At 44.9% G+C, this 21,524-nt stretch overlaps 1 protein-coding gene across 2 annotated transcripts in view; it reads right to left on the bottom strand.

Annotated features, from left to right (window-relative positions):
• The window catches only part of DLGAP4 (DLG associated protein 4), a 102,495-nt gene extending 85,255 nt beyond the window's left edge, over positions 1-17,240 (bottom strand). The window contains exons 1-4 of one of the 2 annotated variants that reach the window (XM_036750551.1): positions 16,097-17,240; positions 14,541-14,761; positions 12,067-12,181; positions 8,845-8,895 (exon numbers count right to left, since the gene is read on the bottom strand). In XM_036750551.1, coding sequence (XP_036606446.1) covers positions 8,845-8,895; positions 12,067-12,181; positions 14,541-14,761; positions 16,097-17,116 — 1,407 coding nt within the window. In that variant the 5' untranslated portion in view covers positions 17,117-17,240. The remainder of the gene's footprint in view (positions 1-8,844; positions 8,896-12,066; positions 12,182-14,540; positions 14,762-16,096) is intronic. The other variant, XM_036750552.1, reaches the window with a different exon arrangement.
• Positions 17,241-21,524: the final 4,284 nt, after the last annotated feature.

Genomic DNA, 21,524 nt, shown 5'->3' with positions numbered 1-21,524 from the left:
CAAGGTGTGTACAAGATAGATGCAGAGTAAATAGAAGCTCAGCTGGGTGGTGCAGGGAATAGCTCTAGCCTGATTCCAGGAGTCAGAAAGCCCTGAGTTCAGATCTGACCTCAGACACTTACTAGCTGTGTGACTCTGGGCAAGTCACTTAACCCTGCTTGCCTCAGTTTCCTCATCTGTAAAATGAGCTGAAGAAGGAAATGGCAAACCACTCCAAGAAATGCGGTCACAAAGAGCCAGACACAACTGAACAACAACAGAAGGTAATTCCAGATGAAAGGCATCAGCAACCTGGAGCTCAGAAATGGATTTGTGCTGAAGGCAGGATGTGAACTAGGTCTTAAAGGAGGCCAGGAAAGCAGAGAGGTAGAGGTGAGGGGTGGGGGGCAGAACATTCCTGGCAAGCCTAGAGAAGAGCTGGTTCAAAGGCTTGGTGTTGGGCAATGGAGATGGAGGCTGTAGGCTCGTGAACCTGGATTGTTAGAGCAAGAGAGGAAAATCAGTTATGAGAAGCCTGGAGGGACAGGAAGGGGTCGGGTCGTGAAGGGCTTTAAATGCCAAATAGGTAATAGGATCCACTGGTGTTCACTGAGGGTTTGTGATGACATGGGTAGACCTGACTTTTAGGAAAATCACTTTGGTAGCTGAGTGGCACAAAGAGAAACCTGAGTCAGGGAGACCAACGAGAAGGCTACTGAAACAGTGCTAGTGAAAGGTGAGGAAGTCTTCATTAGGGTGTGTCTATATGAGTGGAGAGAAGGATAGTCCTGACTTCAGGAGGCTATCCACTGCACACCTGGGTACCCTGAATTCAAATCTGGCCTCAGATACCTACTAGCTGTGTGACCTTGGGAAAGTTACTTAGTCCTGTTTGCCTCAGTTCTTTATCTGTAAAATGAGCTGGAGAAGGAAATGGCAAGCTACTCCAGTATCTTTGCCAAGAAAATCCCAAATGGGGTCATCATGGAGAGTCAGATATGACTGATACAACTCAACAACAACAACAGACATAGTCTGACAGGCACCCTAGATTTTTACAGAGCAGATTTCAAAGGGTTCAGGAAAACTATAAGTAAGATCTTCTGAACTAAAATTCTACAGGAGATCTCCAGGAGGGATGGGAAGCTCAAGAATATAATTTTGAAGACACAAAGGAAACAATTTTAATGAGGAAGAAAGAAGAAATTGTCTTAAGAGATTAATGTGGATACACTGACAAAAAAGACACGCATAGTGCAAGAAATGATGAGCATCAGCAATACAATACAATACAGCAAGACAATTCCAAAAGACTCACAATAGAAAATGCTATGCAAAGAAAGAACTGATCGAGTCTGAATGCAGATCAAAGCATACTATTTTTCACTTTATTTTTTTGGTGTTTTTTCCCCTTTTGTCCTGTTTCTTCTTTCATGACATGACTAATATGGAAACAGCTTTCACATGATTGCACATACATAGCCTACATCAAATTGCTTACTATTGTTAGGGAGGGAGACAATTTGGAACTCAAAATTTTATTTAAAAAAATGAATGTTAAAAGTTGTCTTTACATGTAATTGGAAGAGCTAAAATACTATTTAAAAGAAGAAAGAAATGATGAGCATTATGAACATAGAGAAGCATGAGAAGACTTAAAGTGAATTAGATTTAAAGTGAACCTAGAAGAAATAGGAAAATAATATGCTCAATGAATACAATGATGAGGATGGAAAGAACAACAATAAAAGGAACTGAATGCTATGTAATTATGATGCCAAGTTTGTCCCCCCAAAAGTGAGGAGCAAACCTCCCTCCCTCAATTCTTTGCTACAATGGGGGTGGGGGGAGGCTATATTCTTCTCAGAATACTTCTGGCTTATGGGTGTAGAACACAGGCATATTCTATCAGATTCGATGAATGTTTTGGTTATTTTGACTGAATTGCTCCCCCCTTTCTTTTCTAATGAATTCTTGATATAAACACAAATTTAAAAAAAAAACATAAAAGACTAGGTAGGCCACGAAGAAAGTGTATTAAGTGAACAAGAAAGGTGCTTTATACTATTGGTGTTTGTTTCTCTTGGTTCTGTGATGTGTTAGTCCACCTGGTAACAGCAATGATTGATAGACATCATGTCTACCTCAATAGATAGTTGTCCATTTGACTTGATTGTGTTTTTCATTATGTTGACTGTTTTTTTAACCAAATAATATTTCTAGCATGCCTAAAAACAAAGTTTGAAGAAAAAAATAAAACAAATGCACAGAAGATGGAAGCAAGGGCAATGTAACCAGATGAATACAAAAACATGGCACGATTGTGGTAGGACAGTGTCAGGAAGGCTAAATCTGGAAATGAGCTGAGACTGGTGAGGAATCAGAGAGGCAACAGAAAGGGTCTCCTTCAGCTATTTTGGGAAAAGGAGAACTAAAGAAGGGACAGAATCAGGTCTTGGGCTCAGAGTGAATAGGATGGCGATAATAGATAAGAGAGAGAAGAGAGAACTATTCAACTATAACCTTTTCTTTGCCAAGGAAAATAATTTTTGGACTGGAGAAGACAGAACAAAAATGGCTTATAGGGAGTTGGAACCCAAGACAAGAAAAACGAGAATACTATTGGGCAGCTAGGTGGCGCCATGGTGCACAGAGCACTGAGCTTGGAATCAGACTCCTTCCTGTTCCTGCATTGAAATCTGGACTCAGACACTTCCTAGCTGTGTGATCCTGTGTAAGTCTTTTAACCCCGCTTGCCTCAGTTTCCTCATCTGCAAAATGAGCTGGAGAAGGAAATGGCAAGTCACTCCAGTATCTTTGCAAAGAGAACCGTAAGTGGAGTTTTCCAGCTTTCCCCCCCTTTCTTTCCTCCCTTTCTTTTCTAACGAATTCTTGATATAAACACACATTTTAAAAACGAAGAATCAGACATGACTGAAATGACTGAACAACAAGAGAGTACTGCCTTCTCTCAAAGGAGCTGAAGCCATTAGATAAAAAAGAACAACATGCCTCAACTGGCAGAAGTGATTTTTAGGTCATGGTTAGTGATCTTTGAAAGATTATGAAGTAGAACAGGAGACTGGAAGCAGTACTAGAAAACGTTAAATGTGTTGATTTTGAAATAAGAGAGTCTATAAACTAGAGGCCAGTGACCTTGACTTTGATTCCTTGCAAAATTCTAGAATCCATTATTAATTAGTAAATATTCATTAATTAATTATGGAATATTATTAGAGAACAGAACATATTAATTAGTAAAAATTTTAACCTTGACTTTGATTACTTGCAAAATTCTAGAATCCTTTATTAATTAGTAAATATTTATTAATTAATTAGGGAATATTATTAATTAGTAAATATTTAGAAAAGGATCAGCAATCATGAAGAGACACTATGGCTTCATCAAGGATAAGACACGCCAGACCAACCTCATTTTCTTTTTTGACAGAGTAGGTCAAGAGAATTCTTTAGACATAGTTTACCTCAATTTTAGCAAAACATTTACAAAATCTCATGTAATTCTGTGGGTAATATAGAAGTATGTAGGCTAGACCAGAATGCAATCAAGTGGATTTGGAACTATTTGAATGGTTAGACCCAGAGAATGGGATGCTTATCAAATTTTATGACATCACAAAGCTGAGGTAAAATTATTATGTTGTATAGAAGAATTAGGATCCAAAAAGGTCTCCAAAAGTTAGAACAATGAGCCACATCCAATAAAGTGAAATTTAGTAGGAATAAATGTTAAGTCCTACTTGGGTTGAAAGAAACAGCTTCACAAATATAATATGAGGTGACAGTAATTTGTTTGAAAAATATCTGGGGGGTAGAGCGATTTTCAAATGACTCAACATGAGTCAATAGTGAAGACAAGTTGCTGGAGAGCTAATGCAATCATAGGAAATGTCCAGGATTGGGGATGATAGGACTCACTGTACTTTGTTGTGGTCAGTTGACAACTGGAGTATTGAATTCAATTCAGCATTCCACAAGGATGTTGATAAGCTGGAAAATGTCTAGGAGAGAGTGACTTCAATAGTGAAAGATCTCAAAATCGTGCCACGTAAGAATTAGTTGAAAGAACTGAAGATGTTTATCCTGGCAAAAAGAAGACCTGAAGGGAACATAACAGTTGTCTTCAAGGCTTTCATGAATTAGACTCTTTGGTCCCGGAGGGTAGAAGCAGGAGCAATGGGTAAGAGAGACAGATTTGTACTTGATAAAATGAAAAAACTTGTTAATAATGTGAGTTATCCAAAAGTGTAATGGACGACTGCCCTTGGGAGGTAATGAGTTCCCATTCACTTGTGGTGTTCAAGCCAAGCCTGGGTGAGTAGCGGGTATATCCTATGAGAAGACCAGGTGCATTAAAGGGGATATTCTTGTTCAGGCACGTGGGGGCCATGTATGGCTTCGAGGACCCCACTAACTTGGAGGTTCTGTGATTTTGCGACAGAATTGTCTTGGAGGCCCCGTCAGGTTTTGATTCGTGATGATTCAAAGTGAAGAGAAGTCCTGGGCTTCTCCTAGAAGTGAGAATATTCCTGGAGCAGGGCGGGGGGCAGGGGGCGAGGCTATCTTTATATCAATCTGTCCAAGGATGAGCTGGGATGCCTGGGCCCTGAGGGAAGGTGATTTGGGCACTAAGGGTTCCAAGTTGTCTCCTTCCAACAGGAAGGGCAGATTAGGGAGTTTATCAGAATTTTGAATCTTTCTCAAAAGAGTGAAACAACATGACATAGTGAAGAGAGGGCTGGATTTGGAGTCAGGCTACCTGGGTTTGAATTCTACCTCTGACACAGAATAGTCATGTGCAAAATGGGGAGGTTGGGTTAAATGATGTTTAAGGTTCTTTCCAGCTCTAAATTTATGTTCCTATAACCCCAACCTACTCCGCCAGAATAAAAGTCCATTTTTTAAACATGAATATTTTTCTGATGATCTGTATTTATAGTATCAAGTCATGGAGTACCAGTCTATGAAGAATTAAAGTTGTGGGTCAATCAAAAGGCAATGAAGAAGCTCATAATAGGCTTCAATATCTTGCCAACAAAAGACTAAACAGAAGAAGAGGTATGATCAGAAAAGTAGGGGGCCTGATTATGTAGTTAGAGTTAGGAATCACCCAAGAGGAAAGGGCAAGAGAACTAGGAGACACTGGGGAGATCATCTGGGAAGGATTTACTGGGAGATAGGGCAAGAGTCACATCACACAAAGTGTGGTGGAATTGTGATTTATACCACCAGGGGGAGTAGCCACATGGATGAGATCACAGAGTTAGCAAAGTATTTATGAGCTAGCTCAGTGAAGACCCAAAAGAACGGAAAAGATCAGAACAAATTTATTATTGATAACATATTTTATTAAATATTTTCTTAATAGATTTTATTTGTTGTTAATAAAATATTTTGTTATTATTAACAAAAAAGTGACTAAGAAGGCATCAGATAACTCATACACCTACTCTCTCATTTCTATAAAATCTTTTTTTGGGGGGAGGTGGGAAGGCAAAGCAATTGGAGTTAAGTGACTTGCACAAGGTCACAAAGCTAGTAAGTGTCAAATGTCGGAGGCCACGTTTGAACTCAGGTCCTCCCGATTCCAGGGCCAGTGTTCTATTCATGGCACCAACTAGCTGCCCCTCATTTCTATAAAATCTTAGTAAGAATAGACTATCTTTGATGAAAATGAGAAGAAATGGCCTTTTAGAACAGTTCCCTACAGTAGACCAAATCCTCACAAAATCTAATTGAGAAACATAGAGAATACAAGACCACCCTGTGTTTATACTTTGTTGACTACAGACCAGGAATAGTAATAATGATGATGATAACAACAGCTAATATTTATGTAGTGCTTCCTATGTGCCTGGCACTGTGCCGAGTGCTTTACGATTATTATCTTGTCTGATCCTCACAACAACCCTGGAACATTGATGCTATCACTATCCCCATTTTACATATAGGAAACCGAGGCAGATAGAGGATAAGTGGCTTGCCTGGGGTCACACAACTCTTAAGAGAAGGAGGTGGCATTTGAACTCAGGGCTTCCTGAGTCCAGGTCTTGTGCTTGATCCACTCCACCACCTAGCTGCTCCTAGAATGGAGACTGGACCTGTGATTTCATTGGTTAAAGGGTATTTTCAGGTGAGGAAACTCTCTCTACCAATGCAGGTTGGCACCTTCTCTACAACTTATAGTTGTCTTTTTTTAAAACAACCTATAGTCTTAAAAATCACTAGAGCACCGACTAAAGTGCTAAGTGCTTTCCCATATGTCACTGTTACAGTATGTGTCAGAGATAGGACTTGAACTCAGGTCTTGCTGGCTTAGAGGCCAGCTCTCCATCCACTATGAAACTAAACAAGATGAGTACAGTATATGTCTACTTTACCATGTTGTCTCTGAACTTGGACTCACAAATTCATAGACGTGGAATTGGAATGGACCTGAGAAGTCATCTAACCAGTGGTTAAATAAAATAAATTAACAACTGGTTCTCCATGGAACCGAGCTGAGGTGCTGCCGCCACTGACGTGGTGGGCGCAGACCCCGCACCCGCTAACAACCAGTTGGCCGAATTCAACCTAAGATTAGGTACTGGTTCTGCCAAACTGGTGCAAACCAGCTGAATCCCACCACTGCATCTAACCCATCCATCCTCCTCCTTTTTTCAGATAAAAGTAAGGTTAAAGAGGTTAACAAGATCACAAAGGTAGTAAGGAACAGAGCCAAGATTTGAACTCATATCCCTTGACTCCAGATTCAGAACTCCTTCCCCTGTGCCATGCTCAGGAGAGATCTGAATTCACATTGCGCCCCAACATTTACTAGCTTAATCTCTTTAGCCTCAGTTTTCTGATCTGTAAGTGGGTACAATAACAACACAACACTTGTAGTACATGCGTTATAGAGTTGCCCAGATGAGATAATGTATATAAAAAAATGGGCAAATTTTAAAGCGCTGTAAAATGGCTGCTGCTGCTGTTATGTGACCTGGCAGAGGAAGACGTAGCCTCAAATGGTCTTCCAACAAGATGTCTCCCACACATTTGTCAAAATCACACAAGATTCCTTGATAGATGCAGCCCCAGAGACAACTTTGTTTAATGATCCTCCATCAACAAAACAGAGAGGTGTGTGCTTGCCAAAGTAGCTTGCCCATTATTATCTGGAGAATCTCTCTCTCCAAGGTCAAAAGGAAGATGCTGAGATTCTGTATGCTGAGGTTCTCCACATGTTCCTGCTTGGAGATGACACGGGCCCAGTAGAATGAACGTAAGCTCCTTGAGGGCAGGGCCTTTTTCTATTTGTATCCCCGATGCCTAGCACATAGTAGGTGTTTAATAAATGCTGTAAAGTGCTCTGGAAGCTGGAAAGCCTTTTTAAAACATCAGAAAGCGCTCTGGAAATTGGGATGATTGATTAATTGATTGACTGTTAATTGAAGTGAGCCTGGGAACACTAAAAGGCCTCCTCAGTGAGATTCGGGGCCTCTCAAAAAAAAGACTGCCTATTAATCCGCAGGAAAAAGCAAGTGATGATGAATGAAAAATGCCTACTACCCTGATTATGACAGACAGTTGGATGGGCAGCCCATTGACTTAGTTCAGCAACGCATATATCTTGGATAGGCATTCCAAATGGGCGATGGGCCCAGAACTGGCAGGCAGCAGGAGATCAGGATGGACTGTACTTGGGAAATTTCCCAAACTGATCTTTGTTACAAAAGTCTCCCTCCCTCTCTCCCTCTCATTCTTTCTCTCTCTCATTCCCTCTCTCTCTCTCTCTCTCTCTCTCTCTCTCTCTCTCTCTCTCTCATAGACTAACATTCTTACCATAAAAATCACAAGTGACCTAAATAGCAAGTAACATTTATATAAATTTACAAATATATGTATTATAAATGTGTGTATATGTGTGTACCTGTATACATACACACACACACACACATATATACATATATATACACATACCAGAAAAATTAGGTGAGAGGGTCATAGAATAATTTTAAGTGATGACAGATAAACTGTCCCCTGCTTGCATTGGGATTTACAATACAGTAAAAACCTCTGAGCAGGGCCCCTGGTGGGATGGACGGCTCCTCCATACCTGAGTTTTGCAAGGACCTGGACAAGTATTGTACAGGATGGGCAGGCATGGAGGGGGATATGTATCTCTGATGGAGATATAACACATTAGTGAGAACACATATGCATCATAGAATAGGAATGATGTTTGCATGCTTCCCTCACAGGGTTACTGTGAAGGAAGTTTCCTGTAAACAATAAATCCTAATACACATGTGAGTCCTTACTGTCAGAACTGAGACTCAGAATGGCATAGAAAGGGTATAGAAAGTCAGCCTTGTGGTCAGGAAGACCTGGGTTCAAGTCCTACCTCTGACACATATCGGCTTTGTGACTCTGGGCAAGTCACTCTGCCCAAGGAAGTTGTCTGAGATCATAGTGCAGAGCAGGTACAGGTATACATTGGTAGAGGAAATTTTCTCACTGGGAGTTTCATATACCAATGAAATCACAGGCCACATCCCAAATTTTCATTAAACCATGCTCCAATGTGAAAACCAAAGTCTTTCCTGGTGTGGCCTGGGGGAGTGAAGAGGACCCACTGGGCTGGGGAGTCAGGCCACTTTGAGGTGAGTGTCCTCAGCTCCAGGATGAGATGCCCAGAGTCAATCACAGGGCTGGGGGAGCATCCTTGAGTCGGGCCCTCAGCAGTGCTTCTGGGGCCTCAGAATTGGAGGGGAAGAGTTCCTCCAGGAAGGGGAGGAATGAGGACTGGGAGGGTAGGGAAAAAGGCAGGAGAGATAGGGTGAGATGGTGAATATACTGTACCTGTTCCTCATGGGAAAATATCTGAGGCACAAACGAGGCCTGTCCAAAGATCTGTGGAAGAGAGAGATGAGGGAGGTTAATGGAGGGATATAAAGGAGACCTGAGACAACAGGAGACGACCCTTTCACAATTACTGATGTGAGTCAGACTCTTAGAGCTTAATCAATCGATCAATAAACATTTATTAAGCACCTACTATGTGCTATGCACTTTGCTAAGTGCTGGAGATACAAAAAGAGGCAAAAGACAGTTTTTGCCCTCAGGGAGCACACAATCCAATGGGGATACAATATACAAACAAATACATATGAGCGAACTATATACAGCCAAATAAGAAATAATTAACAGAGGGAAGATACTAGAATTAAGAAGGGTTAGAAAGCTTATTTTTTTGAGGAGGGAAGGCAGGGCAATTGGGGTTAAGTGACTTGCCCAAGGTCACACAGCCAGTAAGTGTGTCAAGGCTGGATTTGAACTCAGGTCCTCCTGACTCCAGGGCTGGTGCTCTACTCACTGCACCACCTAGCTGCCCCATAGAAAGCTTTTTTTAAGACTCTAGTTTCTTCTCCCTGAACTAGTCTTATCTCTCCCTCTAAATCTCCCCAATGAGGGTTGTCCAGTCCTCGCCTGAATACCTCTGGAAAAGGGGAATTCATAGGAGACACAGACTCTCCGAGCTAGGAGGACTTCCAGTTCCCTCTCTTCCTAAGCAAAATTCCTCAACTATATGAGGCAGAAGGGTACAGGGGAAAGAAGACTTTGCTTCAGAGGCCCCATGTACAAATCTGTGCTCGGCCACTGACTGGCCATGGGATCTCAGGTAAGTAAGTCCCTTGTCCCTTCTGGGATTCATCTGCTAAGGGAAGGGGCTATTAGACAGCAGGGTGTAGTGCTGTGGTATCAAACTCATATAGGAAACAGAGTCCTGCTGGCAGCATATTGACGTAATCCACTTTGTATTGTATTTGTTCTGTTAAACATTTCCCAATTACATCTTGCCAGCCCTTTGATGACCTCGATGACTAGAGTTTGACCCCCCTCATACTGGCTAGGGCACTAGACTTGGAGTCCAAAAGACCTCAGGTCTTTGAGTCTATCCCACTTCTGATACTGACTGGCTGTGTGACCTTGGGCAAGTCACTTAACTTTTCCCAGCCTCAGTTTCTTCCTTTCTAAAATGAAAGGGTTGCATCTCTGATGTACTCCAAAGTCTTCTCCATCTCTAGAATCTATGATCCTATGACTAAATTGTCTCCTAGGTTCCTTCGAGTTCCAAATCTGATGAATGCTTTCAAAAGGCTTTCCGACTCAGCTTGAAAATCTCCAGGGATGAGGAGCTCATTACTTCCCAAGGCAGTCCATTCCATTTTGGATAGCTTGACACACAAAAAATTATAAGAACCCCTGATCTAGCCCAACTTTCCCATTTTACGGATGAGGATGCTGAGGCCCAGAGGGGGAAGTGGCTCGCTCATGGTTGTACAAGTAGAACAGAAGAGTGAAGATTTGAATCTAGGTCCAAGTTAAGGTTGGAGTCCAAGCTTGGGCACTCACAGCAGGGCCTTGGGTCAAGGGTTGGAGTCCAAATTCTCTTCTCTGGACCAACCCATACCCACTCTTCAAAGAATTGTAATAAACAGGGTCCCTGGCTGTGGGGACACAGAGCAGAAAGACTAGGGCTGAGCCAGCAGTAGGGTTGGGTCCCATTGGAACTGGAAGGTTGGAGACCAGCAAGGCATTCCCCATTCCCACTCTGTGCCCATGAAGGTTCTTCTAGGGGACTCTAGGTGCTCCCATCAGGCCCTAATTTATCCTGTTCTCCCTCTTATAAGTCCCTGTACAATAAACCACCTTGTGGTCCTTACATCTCTCACCTTTGCTGCTGATAGAAATACTGCTGCAGCCTTGTCAGCTTAGGTAAGAAATCTGGTCTGAGGAGAGGGTAAGGTTAGGGATCAGAGAGTAAAAGAGATTGAGTTGCACTTTGGCCTTCGGTCCTCAAGGCTAATAGCTGGTTTCAGCGACAAGTTATGCTCTGGTTTGGATTCTTCCTTCCTTCCTTTCTTCCTTCCTTCTTTCCTTCCTTCCTCCTTCCTTCCTTCCTTCCTTCCTTCCTTCCTTCCTTCCTTCCTTCTTTCTTTCCTTCACTCCTTCCTTCCTTCCTTTCTTACTTCATTCCTTCTTTCCTACCTTCTTTCCTTCATTCCTTCCTGCCTTCTTTCCTTCCCTCCTTCCTTCCTTCCTTCTTTCCCTCCTTCCTTCCTCCTTTCTTTCTTTTCCTTCCTTCCTTCCTCTCTCTCTCTTTCTTTCTCTCTCTCTCTCTCTTTCTTTCTTTCTCTTTCTTTCCCTTGCTCCCTGTTGGGAAATGCTAAGCTTTCCTCCCTGCTGCAAACTGCAGACACTCTTCTGGCTGACCTGGAGTCAGGGCTCAAATCCTACCTCTGACACTCAGCTGTGTGACCAAGGCCAAATCACTCAGTCTCTCTGAGCTTCCATTTCCTCAAATGTAACATAATAATAATTATTAACAACAATATCTATAAAGCGCTGACCATGTGCCAGGCACTCTGCTAAGTACTTTATAATTATTACATTGTTTGACCCTCACAATAATGAGGAAACTAAGACACACAGAGGTTAAGTGATTTGCCCATGGTCCTACAGCTAAAAAGCGACTGAAGTTGGATTTGAATTCAGGTCTTCCTGACTCCAGGCCAGGTCCATGGCACCACCTAGCGAACGCTTAATGCAGATGCCTGTGATCGTCGAATGAGATCATGCGTATAAAGTAACTCAGATCATAGAGCAAGATGGCAATCATCCTCCAAGGCAATCCATTCCACCTTCTGCATTTTAGAGAGGAGGCTAGGGAGTTCCAGGGACTTGCCCAAGGTCACCCATATAACACATATCAATGACAGGATTCAAGCTAGAGTTCTCTGACTCCAGAGTCAGTCCGCTCTCCACTGTACCAAGTAGAAACCTTGTCAGCCTTAAAGAATTAGATAAACATCCATTTTTTTTTTTTACAGCAGGACAGTGATGGTCTCACTGAACCCATTTACCTTGGAAACAGAGGACTCACCAGAAGCCCCCAGATCTGGGCCTGGCTCTTTCCTCATTTCAGGCCCTGCCTGGCCTTTGATATTAGCCACTATGTTAATCCCTGTCCTCTCCCACCATTATGAGCCAGCCTTCCCACTACCCTCTTCCCTTTCTCACCTGATTGATGCAGCTGGACTCGGTAATGCTATTGCCAATAGGATTATATTCCTCCTCCCAGCTCGGGAACTTGGAGGGTAGCAACATGTCCACGGAGTCAAGGCGGTCTAAGCTCCTGTGGGGGAGATAATGGTGATGCGGAGGCTGCCGGAATCAAAGCTTATGCCAGGGAACAGAAGTTTATAGACTCACAGAACATCAGAGAGGAAAAGGAGCTTAGAGATGATTGAATCAAACACCCTCATTTTACAGAGGAGGAAACTGAGGCATAGAGAAGGGGTGTGAGTTGCCTAAGGACAAATCAAAGGCAGAACGCAAGAATAGAGGACCCAACCCCCGAGGACTCATCAGCCCATGACCCTGTGCAGCCTGCTCAAGGAGGAGCTGTATTTATCGGGGTGGGATGGGGAGTTGAAGGGGGGAGACGGGGATCTCCTCACCATTATGGGGTAAAGAAAGAGCCAGCCTCCTGTTGGTCCCTGGTGAACGGGAGCTGTCCTCAGCACCAGGGGACTCCAGAAGTATGATTATGCCTAGGCTTCTTAAACCATTCACTCTTGGAGAAATTCTACCATATGGAGGGGATGGGGCTAATGGGTCAGTGTTCCTCAATACCTTCCTGGGTAAAGTCAACATCAGCAGGGCTCGGAGCGAGGGGAAGGATTTTGGTTAGCGCAAGACGTCCAGAGGTCCTGGATGACACAGAAGCTGCTCTTCCTCATACCTGCCACCAGGTGGCAGCCGGAGCTCACGCTGCACTCAAGCCTCCAGCCAAATAGGCCAGGCCCGTCTGTGTCACAGGCCAATCTTAACTCTGAGACTACCATGTGAGTGTGTGGGGGCTGGGAGATAACCCCTCACTGGAGCAACCTCAGCAAGTGGTGTAGCAGAAAGAACAAAGCCCTTGGAATGGGGTTTGGTTTTAAATCCCAAATGCTCCTAAACTGTGTCATTGCTGGCAAATCCCTTTAGCCTGACCGAGCCTTGGTATCTTCACCTGTAAAATGGGAGAGGAGGAAGTAATTATCCTTACCCTACCTATTTCACTAAGCTGTGGGGAACCTCAAATTGCTATGTAGGCTGTTAGTAGGATAGGGAATTGATTAGTGATTTTATTAGCGAATTCTGGTGAAAAAACTCCCCCTACCAATGCAGACCTCCAACTTGGAGGCGGTGGAGGGTGGGGGGGAGGGCAGCTAGGTGTCGCAGTGGATAGAGTATCAGGCCTGGATAGACTCATCTTCCTGAGTTCAAATCTAGCATCAGACTAGTGACCCTGGGCAAGTCACTTCACCCTGTCTGCCTCAGTTTCCTTATCTGTAAAATGAGCTGGAGAAGGAAATGGCTAAACCACTCCAGTATCTCTGCCAAGAAAACCCCAAACGGGGTCACGAAGTGTAGGACACAACTGAAAAATGACTTAACAACAACAACTACGTTCTCTACGATGTAGTCAAGAATTGCCTGGGGTCCAGGATCACATAGAGATTATGTGTCAGAGGCAGAACTTGAACCCAGGTTCTCCTGGCTTTGAGGCCATCTCTCTATCCACTCTGCAGTGCCGCCTCCTGAGTTATTATTATTAGTACTATTAACCAGGACACCCTCTAACTAGGGCATCCTTGAACACAGCCTCTAACCAGGACAATTTGTAGTCGGTCTGACTGCGGAGCTCAGGGTATATATGAGGTCATCCAGGGAAGGAGACTGAGCCTAATGCATGGAAAGCAGATTTGAGGAGAGAGCTGCTGGCCTGGGATTCCCAGGTCATGGCTGGGGGCACAAGGACCAGACTATCAGAAGCAGAAGGGCCCTTAAAGACTGCCTATTCCAGGGCAGCTGGGTGGTGCACCAGCCCTGGAGACAGGAGGACCCTGAGTTAAATTCAGCCTCAGATACTTACTAGCTGTGTCATTCTGGGCAAGTCACTTAACTCTGATTGCTTCTAAAAAAAGAAAAATGGAATGTCTATTCCAACCCACTTGGGCAACTCCCTTTCTCACTCTGGATATCACTTTTCCTGTCTCTAAAATGGGGTGGGAGGCAGGGTAGTCATGATGTCTAAGTCCCTTTCAAATTCTGACATTCTATACGTTAAGGTGCCTTTCATTCATTCTTTCTTTTTGGCGGGGGGAATCAATTGGGGTTAAGTAACTTGCCAAGGGTCACACAGTCAGGAAGTGTCTGAGGCTGGATTTGAATTCAGATCCTCCTGACTCTGGGGCTGTTGCTCTATTCACTATGCTACCTAGCTGCCCCCTAGGTCCCTTTCATCCTTGATGTGACATTTCTTGTTCTACTTTTCAGAAGAGGAAACTGAAGCCCAGAATGGTCACATACTGATGTCATCAGTGCCAGAGTCAGGATTAGAACCTGAGGGTCCTGAGGCTCCTGAGGCTCAGCCCAGGGCTCCAAGGCAAGGTCAGGGACCTGGCCGGGGCCTGGTTTGGTCTCTTGGCATTGCCAAGGCTCACCTGTGGGTGGTGCTCTGCTCACTCAGCGACTGCTGGGTGGCCTTGAGGTAACTCTGCCTCCGGGCAGCTGTCTTGGGGGATGGCTTGGGGCTGGTGTCCGAATCCTCGCTGTCCTCGTCGCCCATGGCCTTGATGTAGCTTCCACTGCGCATTCGTCTGCAAGGAATCTCACTGTCTGCACCCGTCCTGGAGAGGGAGCTGTTCCACTCACTTGGGGGCACCTGAGGGAGGGACACAGCAGCATGGAGAGAGAGAACACCAAGCCCCACTGTCAGAGCCCCAGTCACAAGAAAAACAGGGGCCCTTGAGAGAAAGAGCCCTTCAAAGCCTCTGGTAGCCACCCCTGTGACCTTGGGCTAGTCTCTATCCCATTCTGGATATCTCTCTTCCTGTCTATAGAATGGAGTGGGGGCAGGATGGACATCTTAAGGTCCCTTCTGTCCTTGGCATATTCTGTTTTCTCAAGTTCCTTCCAGGTCTGTTATTCTATATCTAAGGTCCCTTTGACATGACATTCTGTGTTTTAGGGTCCCTTCCATCTTTGATGTTCAATTTTCTTTTTTCCCCATTTATTTAATATTTTATTTCCCCCCAATTACACGTAGATGTTCAATTTTCTAAGGACTCTTCTACTGACATTTTGTCCTACGTCTTTCCCTGATTTGACAGTCTATGCCCTAAGGTTCCACCCCAGTTCTAAAGCCTAGGGACTTATGGTTTCATAAACAAATAGTCAGAGCTATAATATTGGAATGACGAGGGGGGACCTGACATTTGAGGGCCCTTTTAGGTTCTGTATCATCACGTTCTAGAGGTGGCCACTTCCAGACACATCTAAGGGCCAAGAAAAGGAGGCAATTAGAGGCTCAGCATTGCCACTCCTGAAAAACTAGAAAATAACAATTCTTCCTTTCCCCAAATGTTTCCGGTTCCCTGATACTCCCAAGCCATCCCAACTCATCTAAATGAATGCTCGGATACTTTGGCGGCAAGAGGTAAAGGTGTTAAGAGAGATAATGTGCATAGTGAAAAGAAGGGTAGGTTCAAGGCTCAAATCCATCTCTTTACAAGCCATGACTGTGTTACCCACGTAAGTCCCTTCTTTTCTCTCAGCCTCAGTTTCCTCCCCCATAAAATAGAGACAACAACACCTGATCTTTCTTTCACTATTGTGTTATGATCCAATGGAAGGGGATGAGAAAATACTGTGATCTCTGTAAAATGTTTTGAATACCATAAAGCACCTTGGACTCTGTAAAGTACTTTGTAAACTATAAATCATTTGTCACATAAATTTGTGATTTATAAGTTATTGTAAACTGTAAAGTACTCTGTTGGAAGCATCTTTATAAACTGTAAAGCTTGTTAAGTTTCTATTGCCCTTTGTAAATTGAGAAGTACTTCAGAAGGTATAGAAAGCTAAGTTATGAAACTCTTCTTCCTGCTCTGACATGACCCAAAGAAGGGAATCCTGGCTCCTTCAGCCCATACCCTGGGGTCTGTGACTCCTTGACCGCTCTTCCCTCTCCCCAACCTCCCATCATTTCCAAGATTACCTGTAGGTAGTGGTAGGCCAGGTCCTGATGACAAGATTTGGACTTCAGCAGGGCCTTATCGATGGTGGCCGAAGCTTTCTGGCAGACCTCTCGGGCATGGCTGAGGGTCAGAGTGGACCAGGAGCCGCGTTTGCCATAGCTAGTGTCTGTGCTGGCAGGCAGGCTGGCAGGTGGGGGTGCCCCTCCTCCCCCTCCTCCTCCTGCTCGGGGGAGCTCACTGTTGTTCTTGGCTGCTTTCAGCATGTGCTCGCTGAAGGTATTGTAGACAAAGTATCGTGGCTGTGCCCGTTCCGGCTGCCGGCCCAGTGTCATCAGCCCAGCCGGGGGCCGGTAACCACAGTCCCCACTGTTGCCACTATCCAGGTTGTCATCTGAGCTCCACCAGCCTGAGATGTTGGAGCGGCTCCTTCGTTTGGGCTCCGCTGCCTTGGTCGAATCCTTGCCCTTGGCCCTCCGGCCCTTCCCGGTCTCCCCACCCCCAGCTCCACCTTTCCGGCCATTGCCAGCGCCCTTAAGGCCACCACCCTCCAGAGACTGGGCCTTGGCAAAGAAGAGCTTCTGGACTGAGTGGACCAGGTGACGGATGCGCCCAGGACTTTCCCCTCGTGGCCGGGGCTCTGCCCGGTGGAACTGGAGAGTACTGAAGCCATCACGATGTACAGGCAGCTGTTTCTCAAACTGATCCAGGAGGTTGGCTGGCAGCCGGTTGATCTTGGTGGCCTGGGCATGGCTTGGGAAGGGGCCCTCCTCAGGTACTTCAAAGTGCGAATTGTAGTGAAGACGAGGAAAGGTGCCACTGGTGGGTAGGGGGCTGGGCAGAGGGAAGAGGGTATCCCCAGGTACAGCAGTTGAGGCTCCTGGAAATCCTGACTCACGGGAGAAGGGGTCAGCCGCTACTGTTGCAGTTGGAGATAGCAGGTAGGGATTCCGATCAGAGCCAGGGAATAGGGCATCAGGGGGTGGCGGCTCCAGGCTGTCTGAAAGGTGGCGGCCTCGACTGTCCCCACTCAGGCCTTTCATGGTCCTAATCGGAGCCTCAGAGCATCTCGTCTGCTTGGGCACAGCAAGGCCCCCTCCTCACCCTTAGCCTTGCTCTTGATTGCTAAAGGGGCAGCTGCGGCTGGGCCCCTCTCTGGGCGCCGTCCTGAGGAGGAAGGAGGATACAGGGTTATAGCTAAGGGGACACAGCAAAGCACATGGCTCTAAGGGACTGGGGGTGAGGGAAGGTGTCCCAAGGCACTGAGTTGGTGAAAACCAAAAGAGGTTGGCAGTGGGAGAAGACAGAAGAGGTAAAGGCTTTCCTGAGCTTTTCTTTCTTTCTTTTTTTTGGTAAATTTTAAAATTTATTTTAAACTCAAATACAACATGAGTAAAGGAAAAAAAGACATGCCACGTACACGGCAGAACATAAGAAAGGATTCGATATAAAACAATAACTGTCCATTTCAAGAAAACCTTAACAATATTAATAATATTATCAATAATAATTACAGAAATTATATAGACAATAATATAAAAATAACAATATAATAAATTAATAATAATATAATAATAAGCACTACACATTGTTTTCAAAGCTGCCTGGCTTTTCTTTGCTTCCTTGCAGGTTTTCTTTTGTTCTCTACTAGGTTTCCTGAACTCTTCAACAGCCGGGTGACCATGGACAAATCCCTGCTTTTCTCTGAACCTCAGTTTCTTCAACTGCAAAATGGGAGAGCTGGACTAGATGGTTCCTTCTCTAAGGTTCCCTCCAGAGCTGATTTCCCATGGTTCTATAATAGGAAACAATATTGATAACTCCCAACAGCCCTGAGACAACAAGCAGTATGATCACTTTTGGTTTACAGAGGAAGAAACCAAGGCTGATGGAGAACTGACTTGCTCACAGCTGGGGAGTGTCTGAAATAGCCACTACGAAGAAGTCTCCAGGCCCTAAGCCCTTCCTTGTCCACTCCCCCCACCGGAGCCTGCCTGTGTTCTTTGGCCTCAGCTGCTATATGGCAAAAGGATTTAAAGAGGCCTTGCCACTGATGTGCCTTGTGTCCCTAGGCAAGAAGTCTCTCTGGGCTTCAGCCTCCCCATCTGTAAAATGGGTGGTTGGGTTCGATTAAATGAACTCTGATGACCTTGAACTCACATCCTATGATGCTGATGCTGATTGTCCTGATTTTGGGATAACGGATAATTAGGCTCAAAGACCAAAGTAGGAAAGGGCCTCAGAGGGGACATCCAACTCCCTTCTTTTACAGAGGAGGAAATGAGGAAACAAGCATTTATTAAGTACCTACTGTATGCCAGAAACTTTACCAATATTATCTCATTGGAGCCTCACAACAACCCTAGGTGTGATGGGTGCTATTACTGTACCCATTTTACAGTTGAGGAAACTGAGTCACACAGAGGTGAAGTGACTTGGCCAGGGTCACACAGGGAGCAAGCATTAGACAACTGAGGGTCTTCCAACTTTGTACCATGTTACTTCTGTAGTCTAGGGCTCCTCTGAAAAGCCTTCCCTGATTTCTCCCTCCTTGGGCTCCCCACATCACTTTGCCTGGTGTGATTTCTCAGTCCCACTTCCACAGCCTGCCCAACATTCGTGATTTATGTCATGTAGTGTTGGCACAGATCACCTGGGTAGTAGCGGTAGGATCTGAACCCAGGTCCTCTCTACAGTCAGTTCCTTTTCCTAGATCTTGAATGACAGATAGAAAGGCAACATAGTATATCGTAGAAAAACACTAGATAAGGAATCGACAGACTGGCCTCAGGTACTGGCCTGTAGTATGACCTTGGGTAAACCCCTAAACGAGCCTAGAGCGGAGAGGGCAGGATGGGGAAGGGGAGGCGGTGCAGACGAGGAAGCAAGAGGTGTTGTTCTAACCTTCCAGAGTCGATGGAAGGTTCTGTCAGATGAACAGCTCTTGTTGTATTTGGGTGCCATCATCAAAGTGAGTGGATTTTTCCTTTAGGTTTATAGGGCAGAGCAGCAATTCTGGAAACTGCTGCAGAAGAGACAGGCAAGGGCCCCATATATTGAAGGCTATGAGCTGGGGGGGGTGTATGGGGTAAGGTCAAACCCCCACCCCCAACGTCCTTCCTTGCCCCAGCCCCGGGTCTAGCAGGCAAGGCTGGTCCTCCCCTTGTGGCTCTTGGCCCTCTCCTTAGAACCATGAAGAAAACATCTCCTAAGCTATTCTTAGGTCTATGCAGCCTCCCCATAATTAGCAGTAATTAATACAAGCCTCATTGCCCTCAAGGAAATGGAACTTCACAGGGGGTTGGCTTCAGGAGCTCCCCCGCCTCCATCTGCCCATAGAGTTACTTCCATGGTCTTTCTGAGTGGCTAGATTCCTGCCTGATTGGCCTGGGGATGCTCTAAGCTCCAGGGAGCTGGCCAGAGACCCTGTATCCAGACCCAGACTGAAGCCTCAACCTGGTCCCACAGTGAATCCTAACCTTAATTGAAAACAAACCCCTCTTCCAAAGCCCTAGAGCAACAGTTCTTAATCTGAGATCTACAAAGATCTTGGATGGGAATAAAAATTATATCTTTATTTTCATTAACTGAAACTTACCATTTCTTTGAATTATAAGTAATTGGCAACAACATTCTTGGCAGCCCATAGGATTTAACAGATTGTCAAAGGGGTCCACAACACAAAAATGTCAAGAGCCACTGTTCTAGAGTGACCCCAATCTCTGGGTCAGGAGTGAGTCCTAACCTTAAGTGCCAGGCTGAGCCCTGACCCGAGTTCAGGGGCGAGTGTAGAATCCTAGAAGGTAAGAACTAGAAGGAGTCCTAAATATAGCTCCCTCATTTTACATGTGGGGTAATTAAAGACCATAAAGTGCCCCAGGTCACATAATGAGGTAAGCAGAGCCCAGTCTGGAATTCAGGGGTTGAGTCCCAGTCTATGACTCTTTCTACCAGGGCACATAAGGAGGAATTCCCTTGTGCCCTTGGTGAAGGTCTGTGTGTGTGTGTGTGTGTGTGTGTGTGTGTGTGTGTGTGTGTGTGTGTGCAGGGGTTAGAGCAGGGGTCCTTAACTGAGGTCTGTGAACTTGGAAAATTTATTTTTACTAACCTCTAACTGAAATTTGGCATTTTCTTCAATTATAATGTAACAAAAAAGTTTTCTGAGAAGGGGTCTATAGGCTTCCCCAGATTGTAAAAGAGGTCCATGACACAAAAGACCCCTGGGTTAGAGAGTAATCTAGCTGCAAAGTTCTCCCACAGAATCCTAGATTATAAATTTATGTTAAGTGTTCAGGGGTCAACAGAGATGTGACGGAAAGATCCCTTGGCTGGAACTTGGGAGAACTGGATTACAATCCTAAACATAGAAGACTAAGATGGTTACTTTGGAAGAAAAATTCTAAGGGAGACCCTGTTTAAGCCTAACCCTAAATTTTGGCTCCCCATTCCTAGGGCAAGAGGATGGGAGGAGGGCAAGCTATGGGGCTCTCGGTGGGTTGGCTAGGACTCTTACAGCAATATGGTTCCTTCCTCTCCTTGGGCTCAAGACCCAATCTTGTCAGTTCTTGGTCTCCCTACCAATACACTGAAAAAATCAACTCCTCTTTGGGCTCTACAAAGCTGAATTTGGCCCTAGCCTATAGCAGGTATCCCGAGAATTCTTAGTGAAAGATTGGGTGGGTGGGGGTGACACATGCAAAAACTCTGAGCCTCTTGGAGGGAAGAGACTACTAACAAAAGGGTTTTTTTTTTTTGCCTGAGAACCTTGGTGGAGGGGGCAATGGATAAAAAGGGGAAGGGAGGAGAATAGCATAATCTTCCCTACAGTAACAGCAGGCCCAAATGGGCCAGGCCGAAGGCTTGTGAGCCAAAGCATCCTCAGCACCTGGACAGCTCCCACTGAGCAGCCCACAGTGTTCCAGTAGATAATGCAAGGCCAACGCAGGTCTTTGAAATTCAACCCAAAGGAGTTTTGGTCAACTGTAAGTTGTGTGTGTGTGTTTTTTTAATTGGAAGGTACTATGGGGAGTGAGGGAGGGAGGGAACAAATTGCAGAATTTTTAAAAAAGAAACCTGAAATCCACATAGATTGAAAGCTAGAAAGGAGCTTAGAGGCCATCAAATCTAACCCAGTCCTTTTACAGACATGGAGAAACTGAGGTACACAGAAATTCCATCACTTGCTTAGGGTTGCACAGTTAAGTCTCTGATGCAGTGTTCTAGCCATTATCCCATTTCTGTGCAAGAGAACTTCAGGGGTTTGATTCACTAACACAGTGCCTAACATCTAGTAGTCATCTAACAATGATCATTGATTAGCCTCCCAAGTGTGCTTCTAGAGAAGCTTTTGAAAGGGAGATCCTGGTTCAGTTCCAGGCTTGGGCAAAACTCTTCCCCTCTGGATCTAGGTTTCCCCATCTATAGGATAAGGATGGTCAGTCTAGATACCTA

This window comes from Trichosurus vulpecula, chromosome 3, assembly GCF_011100635.1.
Source record: "Trichosurus vulpecula isolate mTriVul1 chromosome 3, mTriVul1.pri, whole genome shotgun sequence".
Classification (NCBI taxonomy): domain Eukaryota; kingdom Metazoa; phylum Chordata; class Mammalia; order Diprotodontia; family Phalangeridae; genus Trichosurus; species Trichosurus vulpecula.
The sequence above is the reverse complement of the archived record's forward strand: the minus strand, read 5'-3'. Positions and strand labels throughout refer to the sequence as shown.